At 46.4% G+C, this 20,263-nt stretch overlaps 1 protein-coding gene across 3 annotated transcripts in view; it reads left to right on the forward strand.

Annotated features, from left to right (window-relative positions):
• Positions 1-6,999: 6,999 nt before the first annotated feature.
• LZTR1 (leucine zipper like post translational regulator 1) overlaps positions 7,000-20,263 on the forward strand; it is a 117,823-nt gene continuing 104,559 nt past the window's right edge. For 2 of the 3 annotated variants that reach the window (XM_063964270.1, XM_063964271.1), the window contains exons 1-3: positions 7,001-7,439; positions 7,869-7,931; positions 11,829-11,885. In XM_063964270.1, coding sequence (XP_063820340.1) covers positions 7,291-7,439; positions 7,869-7,931; positions 11,829-11,885 — 269 coding nt within the window. In that variant the 5' untranslated portion in view covers positions 7,001-7,290. Of the gene's footprint in view, positions 7,440-7,868; positions 7,932-11,828; positions 11,886-20,263 lie in introns of all 3 variants that reach the window. The other variant, XM_063964272.1, reaches the window with a different exon arrangement.

The following is a 20,263-nucleotide window of genomic DNA, read 5'->3' on the forward strand; positions in this document are numbered from 1 at the left end:
CCCAGTTGCGGGAGAATGTGAAGGAGGAGATGTTGACAGGTCGCGTTCCGCTTGACTTGACAATTTTCTCACCAGCAGTTCTTTGAACCCCTGCAGACTTGTGTCTGCCGGAAAGAGAGATCCAAGGTAGGTTTTAAATCTAGGATCGAGCACGGTGGCCAAAATGTAGTGCTCTGATTTCAACAGATTGACCACCCGTGAATCCTTTTTAAGCGAATTAAGGGCTCCATCCACAAGTCCCACATGCCTAGCGGAATCGCTCTGTGTTAGCTCCTCCTTCAATGTCTCCAGCTTCTTCTGCAAAAGCCTGATGAGGGGAATGACCTGACTCAGGCTGGCAGTGTCTGAACTGACTTCACGTGTGGCAAGTTCAAAAGGTTGCAGAACCTTGCACAACGTTGAAATCATTCTCCACTGCGCTTGAGACAGGTGCATTCCACCTCCTATATCGTGCTCAGTTGTATAGGCTTGAATGGCCTTTTGCTGCTCCTCCAACCTCTGAAGCATATAGAGGGTTGAATTCCACCTCGTTACCACTTCTTGCTTCAGATGATGGCAGGGCAGGTTCAGGCGTTTTTGGTGTTGCTCCAGTCTTCTGTACGTGGTGCCTGTACGCCGAAAGTGTCCCGCAATTCTTCTGGCCACCGACAGCATCTCTTGCACGCCCCTCTCGTTTTTTAAATAATTCTGCACCACCAAATTCAAGGTATGTGCAAAACATGGGACGTGCTGGAATTTGCCCATATTTAATGCACACACAATATTGCTGGCGTTGTCCGATGCCACAAATCCACAGGAGAGTCCAATTGGGGTAAGCCATTCTGCGATGATCTTCCTCAGTTGCCGTAAGAGGTTTTTAGCTGTGTGCGTATTCTGGAAAGCGGTGATACAAAGCGTAGCCTGCCTAGGAAAGAGTTGGCGTTTGCGAGATGCTGCTACTGGTGCCGCCGCTGCTGTTCTTGCGGCGGGAGTCCATACATCTACCCAGTGGGCTGTCACAGTCATATAGTCCTGAGTCTGCCCTGCTCCACTTGTCCACATGTCCGTGGTTAAGTGGACATTGGGTACAACTGCATTTTTTAGGACACTGGTGAGTCTTTTTCTGAGGTCTGTGTACATTTTCGGTATCGCCTGCCTAGAGAAATGGAACCTAGATGGTATTTGGTACCGGGGACACAGTACCTCAAACAAGTCTATAGTTGGCTCTGCAGTAATGATGGATACCGGAACCACGTTTCTCACCGCCCAGGATGCCAAGGCCTCAGTTATCCGCTTTGCAGCAGGATGACTGCTGTGATATTTCATCTTCCTCGCAAAGGACTGTTGGACAGTCAATTGCTTGGTGGAAGTAGTAAAAGTGGTCTTACGACTTCCCCTCTGGGATGACCATCGACTCCCAGCAGCAACAACAGCAGCGCCAGCAGCAGTAGGCGTTACACGCAAGGATGCATCGGAGGAATCCCAGGCAGGAGAGGACTCGTCAGAATTGCCAGTGACATGGCCTGCAGGACTATTGGCATTCCTGGGGAAGGAGGAAATTGACACTGAGGGAGTTGGTGGGGTGGTTTGCGTGAGCTTGGTTACAAGAGGAAGGGATTTACTGGTCAGTGGACTGCTTCCGCTGTCGCCCAAAGTTTTTTAACTTGTCACTGACTTATGATGAATGCGCTGCAGGTGACGTATAAGGGAGGATGTTCCGAGGTGGTTAACGTCCTTACCCCTACTTATTACAGCTTGACAAAGGCAACACACGGCTTGACAAATGTTGTCCGCATTTCTGTTGAAATACTTCCACACCGAAGAGCTGATTTTTTGGGTATTTTCACCAGGCATGTCAATGGCCATATTCCTCCCACGGACAACAGGTGTCTCCCCGGGTGCCTGACTTAAACAAACCACCTCACCATCAGAATCCTCCTGGTCAATTTCCTCCCCAGCGCCAGCAACACCCATATCCTCCTCATCCTGGTGTACTTCAACACTGACATCTTCAATCTGACTATCAGGAACTGGACTGCGGGTGCTCCTTCCAGCACTTGCAGGGGGGCGTGCAAATGGTGGAAGGCGCATGCTCTTCACGTCCAGTGTTGGGAAGGTCAGGCATCGCAACCGACACAATTGGACTCTCCTTGTGGATTTGTGATTTCGAAGAACGCACAGTTCTTTGCTGTGCTTTTGCCAGCTTAAGTCTTTTCATTTTTCTAGCGAGAGGCTGAGTGCTTCCATACTCATGTAAAGCTGAACCACTAGCCATGAACATAGGCCAGGGCCTCAGCCGTTCCTTGCCACTCCGTGTGGTAAATGGCATATTGGCAAGTTTACGCTTCTCCTCCGACGATTTTATTTTAGATTTTTTAGTCCTTTTTTTTACTGATATTTGGTGTTTTGGATTTTACATGCTCTGTACTATGACATTGGGCATCGGCCTTGGCAGACGACGTTGATGGCATTTCATCGTCTCGGCCATGACTAGTGGCAGCAGCTTCAGCACGAGGTGGAAGTCGATCTTGATCTTTCCCTATTTTTGGAACCTCAACATTTTTGTTCTCCATATTTTAATAGGCACAACTAAAAGGCACCTCAGGTAAACAATGGAGATGGATGGATACTAGTATACTTATGGATGACGAGTGACTGCCGACACAGAGGTAGTTACAGCCGTGGACTACCGTACTGCGTCTGCTAGTATAGACTGGATGATAATGATATAAAAAATATATATATATCACTACTGCAGGACAGGTATATATTATATAATGACGGACCTGCTGGACACTGTCAGCAGCAGACTCCTAAACTACTAGTATGAAGAAGATAGAAAAAAAAAACCCACCACAGGTAGGTATACAATTATGGACGAGCACTGCCGACACAGAGGTAGCTACAGCCGTGGACTACCGTACTGCGTCTGCTAGTATAGACTGGATGATAATGATATAAAAAATATATATATATCACTACTGCAGGACAGGTATATATTATATAATGACGGACCTGCTGGACACTGTCAGCAGCAGACTCCTAAACTACTAGTATGAAGAAGATAGAAAAAAAAAACCCACCACAGGTAGGTATACAATTATGGACGAGCACTGCCGACACAGAGGTAGCTACAGCCGTGGACTACCGTACTGCGTCTGCTAGTATAGACTGGATGATAATGATATAAAAAATATATATATATCACTACTGCAGGACAGGTATATATTATATAATGACGGACCTGCTGGACACTGTCAGCAGCAGACTCCTAAACTACTAGTATGAAGAAGATAGAAAAAAAAAACCCACCACAGGTAGGTATACAATTATGGACGAGCACTGCCGACACAGAGGTAGCTACAGCCGTGGACTACCGTACTGCGTCTGCTAGTATAGACTGGATGATAATGATATAAAAAATATATATATCACTACTGCAGGACAGGTATATATTATATAATGACGGACCTGCTGGACACTGTCAGCAGCAGACTCCTAAACTACTAGTATGAAGAAGATAGAAAAAAAAAACCCACCACAGGTAGGTATACAATTATGGACGAGCACTGCCGACACAGAGGTAGCTACAGCCGTGGACTACCGTACTGCGTCTGCTAGTATAGACTGGATGATAATGATGTAAAAAATATATATATATCACTACTGCAGGTATATATTATAATATAATGAATGACGGACCTGCTGGACACTGTCTGTCAGCAGAATGCATTTATAGAATAAAAAAAAAAAACACCACACGAGTGTTTAACTTTTTCAGGCAGACAATATACTGGTGGTCACTGGTCAGTCACACTGGCAGCAAAAGTGTGCACTGTTATGTACTCCTGCTATAACTGCTCCCCAGTCTCCCCCACAATTAAGCTGTGTGAGCAGTGAGCACTCAGCACAGTCAGATATACATAGATGATATTATCATGCAGCACACTGAGGCTGAGCACAGATGTGGTATGTGACTGTGTATCGTTTTTTTTCAGGCAGAGAACGGATTTTAAATAATAAATAAAACTGGTGGTCACTAGTATAACTATCAGCAAAACTCTGCACTCTCTGAGTACTCCTAATGCTCCCCAAAATTACTAAAATTAAATTACTAGTAAATCAAGTGTCTCACTCTCTATCTAAACGGAGAGGACGCCAGCCACGTCCTCTCCCTATCAATCTCAATGCACGTGTGAAAATGGCGGCGACGCACGGCTCCTTATATAGAATCCGAGTCTCGCGATAGAATACGAGCCTCGCGAGAATCCGACAGCGGGATGATGACGTTCGGGCACGCTCGGGTTAGCCGAGCAAGGCGGGAAGATCCGAGTCTGCCTCGGACCCGTGTAAAAAGGCTGAAGTTCGGGGGGGTTCGGATTCCGAGGAACCGAACCCGCTCATCTCTAGTATTTACCCTGCACAGAAACAATAAAACCCAACCAAATCTAACTCTATCTGCACGTTATGTCGCCCCCTACCCCCTGCAGTGCACATGGTTTTGCCCGTTAGAGAAAGATTTTGCTGCTGCGATCAGGTCTGAATTAGGCCCCAAGCTTGGTAACGACTGCCCTAAGCTATGATCCAGGAGGGTGGGGGTGATCATTTTTCCAGGTACACCAAAAAGGTTTATGAACAAAATCTAGTCCAATCTTAAATCCATTACGCCATGTTTTTCAACAGGTTTTTGATATCACTTTTAAGGTGCCAAAGGGTTGCACTGTCTGACAGCTTGTCCTAATCAACAGTCTGTTTGGACAAATTGAGGGAACAGGTAGGGTTGCCACCTCTCCCGGATTTCCTAGATTCTCCAGGATTTGGGGGCAACCCACCAGGAGGCTTTCCCTGTCTCCTGGATTCCGGGATTCTCCCGGAATAAGGGGACCTGCCCGGAGACCCGCGCCGGCCCCTCCCGTGCGTTGCTAACTCATGTACAGACTCATGTACAGTACAGTGCCGGGGCATGCCCTTTGAGCACACCGCGGAGGGGAGGTCCCCATCCGGCCTTTCCGGAAGAAGAGGTCTGCGCCGCTGCGCAACAAACTTCGTTGACGTGACATGATTGCGCGGCGGACCTCGGAGGAAGGGACGGCAGCTCGCCTGTCATCTGGAATGATATGTGCTCACCCAACTTCCTGTACTGGATTCAGCTGTGCGGCATTAGCCAGTGTGAGAAGCTTGTGAGTGAGGTGAGAAAAACATTTGGAAAAGTTGTATAGGTGTAAGGTGTGAGTGACATATGGGTGAGGTGTAAGAAGCATGTCAGAAGACTTGATGGACAGGTTGGGATGTTTGATGAGAATGTGAGAGAATGTGGGAAGATCTAATGGGCAAATGAGGGAAAGTGGGGATAACTGATGGACATGTAAGGATAATGTGGGGAGATCTGAATCTGATGGACATGTAACAGAATGTGGGCAGATCTGATGTGCTTGTGAGGGGTATGTGGGCAGATCTGATGCGCTTGTGAGGGGAATGTGGGGAGATTTGATGCGCTTGTGAAGGAAATGTGGGGAGATTTGATGCGCTTGTGAGGGAAATGTGGGGAGATCTGATGTGCTTGTGAGGGGAATGAGGAGAGATCTGATGTGCTTGTGAGGGGAATGAGGGGCGATCTGATGCACTTGTGAGGGGAATGTGGGGAGATCTGATGTGCTTGTGAGGGAAATGTGGGGAGATCTGATGCACTTGTGAGGGGAATGTGGGGAGATCTGATGCACTTGTGAGGGGAATGAGGGGCGATCTGATGCACTTGTGAGGGGAATGTGGGGAGATTTGATGCGCTTGTGAGGGAAATGTGGGGAGATTTGATGCGCTTGTGAGGGAAATGTGGGGAGATCTGATGTGCTTGTGAGAGGAATGAGGAGAGATCTGATGTGCTTGTGAGGGGAATGAGGGGCGATCTGATGCACTTGTGAGGGGAATGTGGGGAGATCTGATGCACTTGTGAGGGGAATGAGGGGCGATCTGATGCACTTGTGAGGGGAATGAGGGGCGATCTGATGCACTTGTGAGGGGAATGTGGGGAGATCTGATGCGCTTTTTAGGGAAATGAGGGGAGATCTGATGCACTTGTGAGGGGAATGTGGGGAGATCTGATGCGCTTTTTAGGGAAATGTGGGGAGATCTGATGCACTTGTGAGGGGAATGTGGGGAGATCTGATGTGCTTGTGAGGGGAATGAGGAGAGATCTGATGTGCTTGTGAGGGGACTGTGGAAAGATCTGATGGGTATTAGAGAGGATTGCAGGGTGATCTAATGGGCATGTGAGAAGATTGTGGGGACATCTGCTGAACATGTGAGGAGAATGTGAACCAATCTGCTAGACATGTAAGGAGATCTAATGTGAGAGGAGAATGTGGGGAGAATTGATGGGCATGTGTGAGGAATATGGGGACATCTGATGGACATGTGGGGAGTTCTGATGAGCATGAGAGGGTAATGTGGGGCGATCTGATACATAATATTATTTACATGAACATTGCTTGGTGTTGGGGTAGGGGGGGATTGGAGGGGGGGGGGGGGGGGGGGCTCTCCAGGAATCGATGATGCATGAGGTGGCAACCCTAGGAACAGGGTATCTGCATAATTGGGAATGCTATTAGTTATGCTATCGAAGCTTACTATAAATTCTGGTTTTAGAACCACAGATTCAGTAAAGTTTAGCTGTATACTTAAGATCTTTACCTCTGGATACTTTAACATGTTCCTGTAAAGAAATCTTTTGCGCTGTAAAACATCATCAGCAGAGTCAAATACAACAAAGAAGTGATTGATTACTTTTCGAACACCCAACAAGTAAATGTTCTTCTTACCTAGCTGTCCACTGCCCTTCTCAGTCCATACACAGTATGTGGCATACAAAGCTCAACAGCCAATAAATTGAGGCTAAAGTTGCATAATGAAGATGGAGAAATCCAGGGTGTTATTATTCTAGTGTAGATTTGCTTTTAGGACACTAGATGTCGCTGCAGTTACAGCACAATACAGGGATCATAGAGATACAGTAGGATAGAATAGATTGTCTCTGAAACACAGCCTCTCTGTGTGTCACTCTCTCTTCCAGTTTCCTTCCTGTCGGCTGAAAGCTGTTGTTGCTGCCACTCCCTGTATGCTGCTGGTCTCACCCTGGCAAAGGCTGGCATCAGTCAGTAACAGCCCCTGAGATGGCCCGGTCCCACTACCTGGTGTGTTACATTAGGCGAGCAGCCCACGCTGGCCACCCTGTAACCACACAGTAACACACAGGACTGTGCCTGGCCATGGCTGGTCTCTGATCAGTGACATAGGAGGCTGACAGCACTGTGCCCAATGGCGTGCAAGTCCAAGGTGGCCCCCAGCGTAGACTTTGACCACAGTTGCTCTGACAGCGTTGAGTACCTGACTCTGAATTTCGGACCCTTTGAGAGTGTGCACCGCTGGCGGAGGCTGCTGCCCTGCGATGAGTTTGTGGGAGCCAGGTAAGGGAGCTGCAGAGACAGGTCACTCACACTGAGCTGATGGGCACGTGTCATGTTATTGCAGAGTTCCTCTTATGTATCCAGAAAGGCTGCTAATTGCCTTATATCCTGTGTGCTGGCTGTCTTGTATGTGGAGAGTGATAAACTACCAGCCAGTCAGCTCCAAGCTGTCATCATAGCCTGTAACATGGAAGCTAGGAGCTGATTGGCTGGCACTTTATCTCTCGCCAAGGCTTAGTACATTATCATATGCCCCTAAAACTGTATTTTTAGAAAACAAATTAAAGCCTGAGGTGACATTGTTATTGTATTGTTTGCTCTGTAGTTCAGACTGAGTGTATCTGTTAATGTGACCACCTGACAATGTTTTCCAGTAACTTTGTTTGATGTGCATGTACTAAAACCTGTTCTCCCACCCATATTTTGCAGACGCAGTAAACATACAGTGGTAGCTTACAAAGATGCTATTTACGTCTTTGGCGGTGACAATGGGTATGTAGTTGAATAAAATAAATACGTAAATACTGGGAAACACTGATCTAGTGCCTTCATGAAAACACTGCAGTAGCTGCTGGCTGTACAGCTAGAGAATTCGGCAAACACATTGTTGTGATCCAGCCACTAACCCAGTTGTATGACCAGTTATTATTATTATTAATTATTATTACCCTTTATTTATATAGCGCACTCATATCCTGCAGAGCTTTACAGAGAATATTTGGCCATTCACATACGTTCCTGCACCAGTAGAGCTTACAGTCTATGGGGCAGATGTATTAACCTGGAGAAGGCATAAGGAAGTGATAAACCAGTGATATGTGCAAGGTGATAAAGGCATCAGCCAATCAGATCCTAACTGTTAATTTACATATTGGAGCTGATTGGCTGGTGCCTTTATCATCTTACACATATCACTGGTTTATCACTTCCTTATGCCTTCTCCAGGTTAATACATCTGTCCCTATATTCCCTACCACATGCACACACTGCAGTTACTTTATTGCCAAAAACCAATTAACCTAGCAGTATATTTTTATACTGTAGAAGGAAACTGGAACACCTGGAGGAAACCCATACAAGTATGAGGAGCATATACAAACTCCACACCATTAGGGCAATGATGGAAATGTAACCTACAACCTTAGTGCTGTGAGGCAGTAATGCTAACCACTACACCAGTGTTTCCCAACCTCGGTCCTCAGGGCACACTAACAGTCCTGGTTTTAATGATATCCATGCGTGAACACAGGTGACTTAATTAGTACCTTAGTTATTTTGATTTAACCATCTGTGCTGCAGCCTGGATATCACTAAAACCTGCACTGTTGGTGTGCCGTGAGGACCGTGGTTGGGAATGCCTGCACTACACTATCCGTTCTGCACGTGCTTCAAAGCAAATCAAGCAAATCCCATCCTACCTCCTCAAATAGAAAAAAGTTGTGGCACTGCGCTATAGAAAAGAAATAAGTTAATTCTGTCCAATGCTGCTGAGAGGAGTGGGGCTACTACCTTGCTCCACTAAATTAGGAACACAAATATACACAATTTTTCCCCAGCGCACAGAACAGAATATAAATAATAAAATCAATAAGATTAAATGAAGGCAAAATAAATAAATGCACGTATTCTTGTATTTCCAATTCCTTTGATTTCTATTTTATTAAATAATTCAAATGAAATTCAATTTCCGGGTAGAAACCATATGAAAGTATGTAAACGTGTGACTACCTATTACCGGTAAACAAGGATGTGACAAAAACAAACATAGACATATATGAATGGAAGTGAATAGTTATTATGCCCCACAGTACTTTGGTGGTCTCCAGTACATGAGCTGAATGTGGATCATTCTAATAGACGGGACGCGCTAATCCGTGGCTTACTCCCTCTATATTAAATGAGTCAATCACCACTGATGTTATTTCCAGAGATAATCCTTAAAGAGGCACACTCTTGGCTATATTATAAAGCACCAGACGCTACTCATAATCGTAATCCTCCCAGTCACAACTTAGTGCAACTGTACAGTCACTAGTATTGCACTATATGAAGTTTCTTTCCAGTGGGTAATACCTTATAGAGACGTCCAGATAATGTTTCTCAAAAGGGAAGGCTCCCTGGCTGTATAGTTCCCAGCACTGGTGGACGAAGTCCGGAGTCCGCCGGCGGAAGTCCCGTGCACGTTGCTTGTAGCGCTACACAGCGTTGCTCGGGATCGATGTTATCTGCGATCGACGCGTTTTGCCTGTAGAAGGCTTCGTCAGGATTGCAGAATACTCGCTCCGTCTTTCTTCATCAGCTATATAGGACATCCAGCCATGATTTCCTTCTCCTGTATGCGTTCCAAATGCTAAAATGCGTTCCACTGTGTTGTATACTTCCTAATCAATCCCTATTCCTTTATCAGCTGTTACTCAAAAAATACAAATTATCCTTATCTAATCCATTCAAAAGGGCAATCTACACCACCACCACCACCACCACATTAACCAACAACATAAAACAGTGCTCATAAACCTCTAGTAACTATATTTAAAATTAGTCCAAAGGAAGGCTATTACTACAGTGTAGCACTACGGAAGAGGGGTATCAATCCACACCATAGGGACACAGTACCAAAAACCTAAAAAATTACCTATCCAAACTACTCATTAAGAACTTTCACCCCATTCCCTAAAAGATCCATATATTCTTAATATAAATATACTCTCAATATAAATATACTTAAAAATCATTATAGACTTCTACCTAAAACCTAATTAATCAATACAGTACACATTAACCCTACCTAAATATAATATATTCTAACCCCTACTCATAAAAAAGGCATTAAATCAAAGTCAATATTCAGTCCCCTAGATGTAAGGGTGCCTAATTGGTATATTAATTTAGTTTCTTCTCTAATCAAATATTCCTCCAAACGCTCCCCTCTCCATGGTACAGAGATCTTCTTCAATCCTACAAACTGCAACACATGTGGATTACCTTGATGTTTCTCTAAGAAGTGGTCAGACACACTATGATCCTTCTTCCTATTTTTTATGTTGCACAGATGTTCCTGTATCCTTACGTGCAATTTACGCTTAGTCTGGCCTATATATTGTAGCCCACAAGGACAAGATAACAAATAAATAACACCAGTGCTGTTACAATTTAAACGTTCTCTGATCTTAAATTCTATACCATTAGAAGAAGACACAACCGTTTCAACGATCTTAACTGAATTCATCCTAGTCTTTTGACAGGCCGTGCAAACACCACATCTGGAGAAACCTTTTTTATCCCCCTCCTTAAACTTTATTTCAGGTTTTAGATAGCTTCTAACTAGGGCGGACTTGAGAGTGGGTGCTCTCCTATAAACTATATGTGGTTTGTCGGGAAGTAGATCTTTTAAAACGTCATCCGGTTAATAAAATATGCCGATGTTTACGAACACTTTCTTCTATCATATTATTTTGAGCTGAGAATGTAGTAATAAATAGTACATCCTCCTTCCGATTAGAGATTTTTTGTTTATATTTAAGAAGTTCTGACCGATCTACATCCTTTACACGGTTCTTTACTTCTAATAGATGACCTTTATCAAAATCCTTTTCCTCAAAATTTTTGACAAGTTCTTCCACTTGTATATCGAAATCTACATTTTTAGAACAATTACGTTTTAAACGTTTCATTTGTCCCCCCCGGGATATTTCGAATCTACCTTTTATGATGATTACTTCTCGCATTCAAATAGCTGTTAGTGTCTGTAGGTTTTATATACGTCTTCCCATCCTGCCTCCTGTTGATTTAAATGATTATTTTCTTATAGGCCCTACACACTTGCCGATTACACTGAGCGATATGAACGATCTCGTTCATTAATGAACGAGATATCGTTAATTTCTTTAGTGTGTAGGCACCAACAATGAACAATGCGCGGCCCTGTGGTCATTCATCGTTGGTGTTGGCTCGTTTATACATGCAAGCCAATATGGCCAATCTCGTCCATATTAGCATGCAGGACTATGGGGCCAGGTGACGTCAGGGAGTGAAGAAACTTCACCCCCGACGCCGTGTTGTCTTTCAGCCGTATTGGCTGTCTGACACCTCGGCCAGTGTGTAGGGCCCTTAACAGCCAGGGGATTGACATCATTATTAATGTTGACAATGGAGGAGTGAGTAAACAGGATATGGGAATAACATTACATAACAAACAAAAGACAATACATAAAGCTAAATAAAAAACAACAACCCTGAAATATTTTATTAATAGTAAACAACATATTTAATAAATGTTGGACATCATGGTAATTGCCCTTAAGTTACTGTCATGAATACATGAATCCATACCAGCTGTGTGTACAGTGTGTCATAACTGAATGTACTATAATTCATCTCTCTTGATAGGAAGAACATGTTAAATGACTTGCTGAGGTTTGATGTTAAAGACTGCTCCTGGTGCAGGTAAAGTTCATTGTAACAGTGTGTTTTGGGTCTTAAAGATGAGCTTCTAGTGTCACATCATTACTCTGCTCCATCACCTGCTTTATTATGTCCAATAGGCCTTGTATTGGCGTGCCAGTTGCCCTACTTTGGCCAGGTACACATCAGAGAGAGTAGTATTCCTGCAGGTCCGACACTCGATGAGGAAGGATATATATATATTGGGTGACCGTACACACTGTACTATATGGTTAACGACCATGCAATATATCCTTCCATCTCACAATACCCTGCATGCCGTCGTCTGTATATTCGGCACATCTAACATGCAGATGCAGCACATCAGAAGGGGCGACGCACATAAATGCACAATTGAGCATACACATTGTGCGATATTCCCAATAGATCACTGATACCCCTTTCACACCGCCAATACCGGTTCCCTCCCGGGAAATGGGTCCTTCTCGAGTGGGATCCGGCATTGGACGCTACTGCTGGCATCCCGACCAGGTGGGTTGCCATAGCAGCGGGCGCGGAGGTGGCGCTGGGAGATGAGATCATCTCTGCGCCGCCTCTCCCTGCTGTAGTGAACGGGTCCCGGGAAGCATCGACCTGGGAGCCCGCTTACGCTGCCATTGACCCGGTATTCAACCCGGGAATAACACTGCTTTGTTCCCGGGTTGAATTGCCGGGTCAGGCGTCCCGGGATTTCAGCTGTGGCGCTTTCACACTGCACGCTGACCCGTGTTGAACCGGCAATATGCTGGGTCGATACTGGGTTATTTGTGCGGTGTGAAAGGGGTATTAATGTGTAACCGGCCTTAGATATGTCAGTGGATTGTGTAGAGAGAGTCTAGCCATCTCTTGTAAGCTGTCATACTGTATACATGATTTCTCAAGCTATGGAAGCTCCCTGAGGTCAAACTGCTTCATCTGTGTGACCTGGTGTCTACCTCTCATTTATACAAGTTGGAATTCCCTCATGTACTCATTTTTACCTTTGAAAGATGTTCATTGTACTGTATAGTCATCATTCTGTGCCATAATAGTTTTCCAAATTTATCATCGCTACATACTTTTTAGTGGCTTTGTTTATATTAGGTATTTGTGTTTTGTTTTTTGTTTGTTTTTTGTATGAAGAATTTAGCAGGGAATTCAGTTAGATGCGGTAATTTACCGTGGGTGAAAATTGGGTGGTAACCTCAGGCTTTACTGCTCGGGGTTATTCAAATAGAGCCCCTTTTTCTCGCCGGGTAAAATACAGTACAGGTTGAGTATCCCTTATCCAAAATGCTTGGGACCAGAAGTATTTTGGATATCGAATTTTTCAGTATTTTGGAATAATTGCATACCATAATGAGATATCATGGTGATGGGACCTAAGTCTAAGCACAGAATGCATTTATGTTTCATATACACCTTATACACACAGCCTGAAGGTCATTTAATACAATATTTTTTATAACTTTGTGCATTAAACAAAGTTTGTGTACATTGAGCCATCAAAAAACAAAGGTTTCACTATCTCACTCTCGCTCAAAAAAGTACGTATTTTGGAATATTCCGTATTTCGGAATATTTGGATATGGGATACTCAACCTGTATTAACCCACAGAATCTGGGATAAGTTCCAGACCTATTGGTTAACAGGGTCGCAGCACCAGCAAAACAGGCTATTTGAACTGGATTTCGTGTTGAGCCTGAAATCCCCATTAACTGCAGCCTGCGGGCCGCCTCTAGGACTAATTAAATAGACCTGCTGCTTTAATTAGCCAGCAATAAATTACAGCTGCTAAACGAATTTCCCCCTTATGCTTTATACAATTCCTTTTTCTCTGACGTCCTAGTGGATGCTGGGGACTCCGTCAGGACCATGGGGATTAGCGGCTCCGCAGGAGACAGGGCACAAAAATAAAGCTTTAGGATCAGGTGGTGTGCACTGGCTCCTCCCCCTATGACCCTCCTCCAAGCCTCAGTTAGGTTTTTGTGCCCGTCCGAGCAGGGTGCAATCTAGGTGGCTCTCTTAAGGAGCTGCTTAGAAAAAGTTTTAGGTTTTTTATTTTCAGTGAGTCCTGCTGGCAACAGGCTCACTGCATCGAGGGACTTAGGGGAGAGAAGTTCAACTCACCTGCGTGCAGGATGGATTGGCTTTTTAGGCTACTGGACACCATTAGCTCCAGAGGGAGTCGGAACACAGGTCTCACCCTGGGGTTCGTCCCGGAGCCGCGCCGCCGACCCCCCTTGCAGATGCTGAAGATTGAAGGTCCAGAAACCGGCGGCAGAAGGCTTTTCAGTCTTCATGAAGGTAGCGCACAGCACTGCAGCTGTGCGCCATTGTTGTCACACACTTCACACCATTAGGTCACGGAGGGTGCAGGGCGCTGCTGGGGGCGCCCTGGGCAGCAATGTATAATACTTTTTATGGCTAAAAAAATACATCACATATAGCCCTTGAGGCTATATGGATGTATTTAACCCCTGCCAGATATCTCAAACTCCGAGAGAAAAGCCCGCCGGAATAGGGGGCGGGGCTTATTCTCCTCAGCACACAGCGCCATTTTCCTGCTCAGCTCCGCTGTGAGGAAGGCTCCCAGGACTCTCCCCTGCACTGCACTACAGAAACAGGGTAAAACAGAGAGGGGGGGCACTTTTTTTGGCGATATTTTATATATTTAAGCTGCTATAAGGATACAACACTTATATAAGGTTGTTCCCATATATATTATAGCGCTTGGGTGTGTGCTGGCAAACTCTCCCTCTGTCTCCCCAAAGGGCTAGTGGGGTCCTGTCTTCAATAGAGCATTCCCTGTGTGTCTGCTGTGTGTCGGTACGTGTGTGTCGACATGTATGAGGACGATGTTGGTGTGGAGGCAGAGCAATTGCCGATAATGGTGATGTCACCCCCCCAGGGAGTCGACACCGGAATGGATGGCTTTGTTTATGGAATTACGTGATAATGTCAGCACATTACAAAAATCAGTTGACGACATGAGACGGCCGGAAAACCAGTTGGTACCTGCCCAGGCGTCTCAGACACCGTCAGGGGCTGTAAAACGCCCTTTACCTCAGTCGGTCGACACAGACCCAGACACGGACACTGAATCTAGTGTCGACGGTGAAGAAACAAACGTATTTTCAAGTAGGGCCACACGTTATATGATCACGGCAATGAAGGAGGCTTTGCATATCTCTGATACTGCAAGTACCACAAAAAGGGGTATTATGTGGGGGGTGAAAAAACTACCTGTAGTTTTTCCTGAATCAGAGGAATTAAATGATGTATGTGATGAAGCGTGGGTTAACCCAGATAGAAAAGTGCTAATTTCAAAAAAGTTATTGGCATTATACCCTTTCCCGCCAGAGGTTAGGGCGCGCTGGGAAACACCCCCTAAGGTGGATAAGGCGCTCACACGCTTATCAAAACAAGTGGCGTTACCGTCTCCTGATACGGCCGCCCTCAAGGATCCAGCTGATAGGAGGCTGGAAACTACCCTAAAAAGTATATACACACATACTGGGGTTATACTGCGACCAGCCATCGCCTCAGCCTGGATGTGCAGTGCTGGGGTGATCTGGTCGGATTCCCTGACTGAAAATATTGATACCCTGGATAGGGACAGTATTTTACAGACTTTAGAGCAATTAAAGGATGCTTTTCTTTATATGCGAGATGCTCAGAGGGATATTTGCACTCTGGCATCGAGAGTAAGTGCGATGTCCATATCTGCCAGAAGAAGTTTATGGACACGACAGTGGTCAGGTGATGCGGATTCCAAACGGCATATGGAAGTATTGCCGTATAAAGGGGAGGAATTATTTGGCGTCGGTCTATCGGATCTGGTGACCACGACAACGGCCGGGAAATCCACCTTTTTACCTCAGACCCCCTCCCAACAGAAAAAGACACCGTCTTTTCAGCCGCAGTCCTTTCGGTCCTATAAGAACAAGCGGGCAAAAGGACAGTCATATCTGCCCCGAGGCAGAGGAAAGGGTAAGAGAGGGCAGCAAGCAGCTCCTTCCCAGGAACAGAAGCCCTCCGCGGGTTCTGCAAAGCCCTCAGCATGACGCTGGGGCTTTACAAGCGGACTCAGAAACGGTGGGGGGTCGACTCAAGAATTTCAGCGCGCAGTGGGCTTGCTCACAGGTGGACCCCTGGATCCTGCAGATAATATCTCAGGGTTACAGGTTGGAATTCGAGAAGTCTCCCCCTCGCCGGTTCCTAAAGTCTGCTCTGCCAACGTCTCCCTCAGACAGGGCGACGGTATTGGAAGCCATTCACAAGCTGTATTCTCAGCAGGTGATAGTCAAGGTACCCCTCCTACAACAGGGAAAGGGGTATTATTCCACACTATTTGTGGTACCGAAGCCGGACGGCTCGTTAAGACCTATTCTAAATCTGAAATCTTTGAACCTGTACATACAAAAATTCAGGTTCAAGATGGAGTCACTCAGAGCAGTGATAGTGAATCTGGAAGAAGGGGACTTTATGGTGTCCCTGGACATCAAGGATGCTTACCTGCATGTCCCAATTTGCCCTTTACATCAAGGGTACCTCAGGTTCGTGGTGCAAAACTGTCATTATCAGTTTCAGACGCTGCCGTTTGGATTGTCCACGGCACCTCGGGTCTTTACCAAGGTAATGGCCGAAATGATGTTTCTTCTACGAAGAAAAGGCGTATTAATTATCCCTTACTTGGACGATCTCCTGATAAGGGCAAGGTCCAGAGAACAGCTGGAGGACGGAGTAGCACTAACCCAAGTAGTGCTGCAACAACACGGGTGGATTCTGAATTTCCCAAAATCTCAGTTGACCCCGACAACACGTCTGCTGTTCCTGGGAATGATTCTGGACACGGTTCAGAAAAAGGTGTTTCTTCCGGAGGAGAAAGCCAGGGAGTTATCCGAACTTGTCAGGAACCTCCTAAAACCAGGAAAAGTGTCTGTGCATCAATGCACAAGAGTCCTGGGAAAGATGGTGGCTTCTTACGAAGCAATCCCATTCGGCAGATTCCACGCACGAACTTTTCAGTGGGATCTGCTGGACAAATGGTCCGGATCGCATCTGCAGATGCATCAGCGGATAACCTTATCGCCACGGACAAGGGTGTCTCTTCTGTGGTGGTTACAGAGTGCTCATCTATTACAAGGCCGCAGATTCGGCATACAGGACTGGGTCCTGGTGACCACGGATGCCAGTCTGAGAGGCTGGGGAGCGGTCACACAGGGAAGAAACTTCCAGGGAGTATGGTCAAGCCTGGAGATGTCTCTTCACATAAATATACTGGAGCTAAGAGCGATTTACAATGCTCTAAGCCTGGCAAAACCCCTGCTTCAGGGTCGGCCGGTGTTGATCCAGTCGGACAACATCACGGCAGTCGCCCACGTAAACAGACAGGGCGGCACAAGAAGCAGGAGAGCAATGGCAGAAGCTGCAAGGATTCTTCGCTGGGCGGAAGATCATGTGATAGCACTGTCAGCAGTGTTCATTCCGGGAGTGGACAACTGGGAAGCAGACTTCCTCAGCAGACACGATCTACACCCGGGAGAGTGGGGACTTCATCCAGAAGTCTTCCACATGATTGTGAACCGTTGGGAAAAACCAAAGGTGGATATGATGGCGTCTCGCCTCAACAAAAAACTGGACAGGTATTGCGCCAGGTCAAGAGACCCTCAGGCAATAGCGGTGGACGCTCTGGTAACACCGTGGGTGTTCCAGTCAGTGTATGTGTTTCCTCCTCTGCCTCTCATACCCAAAGTACTGAGAATTATACGGCAAATGGGTAGTAAGAACGATACTCGTGGCTCCGGATTGGCCAAGAAGAACTTGGTACCCGGAACTTCAGGAGATGCTCACGGAAAATCCGTGGCCTCTACCTCTAAGACGGGACCTGATTCAGCAGGGACCGTGTCTATTCCAAGACTTACCGCGGCTGCGTTTGACGGCGTGTCGGTTGAACGCCGAATTCTAAGGGAAAAAGGCATTCCGGAAGAGGTCATTCCTACACTGGTTAAAGCCAGGAAGGAGGTGACTGCACAACATTATCACCGCATTTGGAGAAAATATGTTGCGTGGTGTGAGGCCAGGAAGGCCCCCACGGAGGAATTTCAACTGGGTCGATTCCTACATTTCCTGCAAACAGGATTGTCTATGGGCCTCAAATTGGGGTCCATTAAGGTTCAAATTTCGGCCCTGTCGATTTTCTTCCAGAAAGAATTGGCTTCAGTTCCTGAAGTCCAGACTTTTGTAAAAGGAGTACTACATATACAGCCCCCGATTGTGCCCCCAGTGGCTCCGTGGGACCTTAATGTAGTTTTGGATTTTCTCAAATCCCATTGGTTTGAGCCACTCAAATCGGCGGATTTGAAATATCTTACATGGAAAGTAACCATGCTACTGGCCCTGGCTTCAGCCAGGAGAGTGTCAGAATTGGCGGCTTTATCGTATAAAAGCCCATATCTGATTTTCCATTCGGACAGGGCAGAACTGCGGACGCGTCCTCAGTTTCTACCTAAGGTGGTGTCAGCGTTTCACCTGAACCAGCCTATTGTGGTGCCTGCGGCTACTAGCGATTTGGAGGATTCCAAGTTGCTGGACGTTGTCAGGGCATTGAAAATATATATTTCAAGGACGGCTGGAGTCAGAAAATCTGACTCGCTGTTTATACTGTATGCACCCAACAAGCTGGGTGCTCCTGCTTCTAAGCAGACGATTGCTCGTTGGATTTGTAGCACAATTCAACTTGCACATTCTGTGGCAGGCCTGCCACAGCCTAAATCTGTCAAGGCCCATTCCACAAGGAAGGTGGGCTCATCCTGGGCGGCTGCCCGAGGGGTCTCAGCATTACAACTCTGCCGAGCAGCTACGTGGTCGGGGGAGAACACGTTTGTAAAATTCTACAAATTTGATACCCTGGCTAAAGAGGACCTGGAGTTCTCTCATTCGGTGCTGCAGAGTCATCTGCACTCTCCCGCCCGTTTGGGAGCTTTGGTATAATCCCCATGGTCCTGACGGAGTCCCCAGCATCCACTAGGACGTCAGAGAAAATAAGATTTTACTTACCGTAGTCCGTAGTGGATGCTGGGCGCCCATCCCAAGTGCGGATTGTCTGCATTACTTGTACATAGTTATTGTTACAAAAAAATCGGGTTGTTCTTGTTGTAAGCCGTCTGTTCAGAGGCTCCTACGTTTGTCATACTGTTAACTGGGTTCAGATCACAAGTTGTACGGTGTGATTGGTGTGGCTGGTATGAGTCTTACCCGGGATTCAATATCCTTCCTTATTGTGTACGCTCGTCCGGGCACAGTATCCTAACTGAGGCTTGGAGGAGGGTCATAGGGGGAGGAGCCAGTGCACACCACCTGATCCTAAAGCTTTATTTTTGTGCCCTGTCTCCTGCGGAGCCGCTAATCCCCATGGTCCTGACGGAGTCCCCAGCATCCACTACGGACTACGAGAAATAGATTTATCGGTAAGTAAAATCTTATTTTAAATGTGCACATGCGGAAGGACATACTGTACGCCTGTCTTCCATGTCTTAGGATGAATTACTCTGTTGGCCGAATGATTTGGTTGACAACATCAATTAATTTTTCTCTTACTTCTTAGTGGATACTGGGGATATGTACTTTAGTACCATGGGGTATAGCTCGGGTCCACTGGAGCCTGGCACTTTAAAACCTTTAGTGTGTGTGCTGGCTCCTCCCCTCTATGCCCCTCCTCCCAGACTCCGTTTAGAATAATGTGCCCAAGGAGCCGGGTGCATTTCTCTGGAGCTCCAGAGAGTTTCCTTTAATTTTGTTTTAGTTTATTGTTTTCAGGTAGTTCTGGTTGGCAACCTGCTTCGTGGGACTCAGACGGGGGACCGAACCAACCTCCTGAGGGTTTATGGTTCGTAATCCCAGCTGACAGGACACTGAGCTCCTGAGGTGCTGATCACACAAAGTTAGTATGTGTGCCCATGCCAGCAGCAAGCCGTCACCCTCTAACAGATGCTGAAGATCGCAGTGAGTGTTAAACTGGGGTCCCGTTTAGCGGGTCCCCAGTGCAGTTTAGCGGCAGGTCGCGCGACAGTCATGGGCCACGAGCTGCGGTGCCTGCTGTGGACATAACTGGCTCAAGGTTCATGCCCGCAGTGCTCACTGTCCCTGGAGGCTTGTCTGTACTGATATATATGTGAATTTCACTCATGGCCAGTATAATATTGTGTGGGAACGTGCGCCATTGCAAGGGGCGGGGCTTCCCGGAGCCGGACCTGAGGCGGGAAGGCGCCATTTCCTGCTGCTGCGGATCATCAAGGTTGCATGCACGCTGCTCCTCCACGGACCCACGCTGTTAGACTGTGTACTGGTACCAGGGGGTAATAGCAGGGGGGGGGGGGGGGGGGGGGCACTACAGTGG

The sequence above is a fragment of the Pseudophryne corroboree genome, chromosome 1, assembly GCF_028390025.1.
Source record: "Pseudophryne corroboree isolate aPseCor3 chromosome 1, aPseCor3.hap2, whole genome shotgun sequence".
NCBI lineage: Eukaryota > Metazoa > Chordata > Amphibia > Anura > Myobatrachidae > Pseudophryne > Pseudophryne corroboree.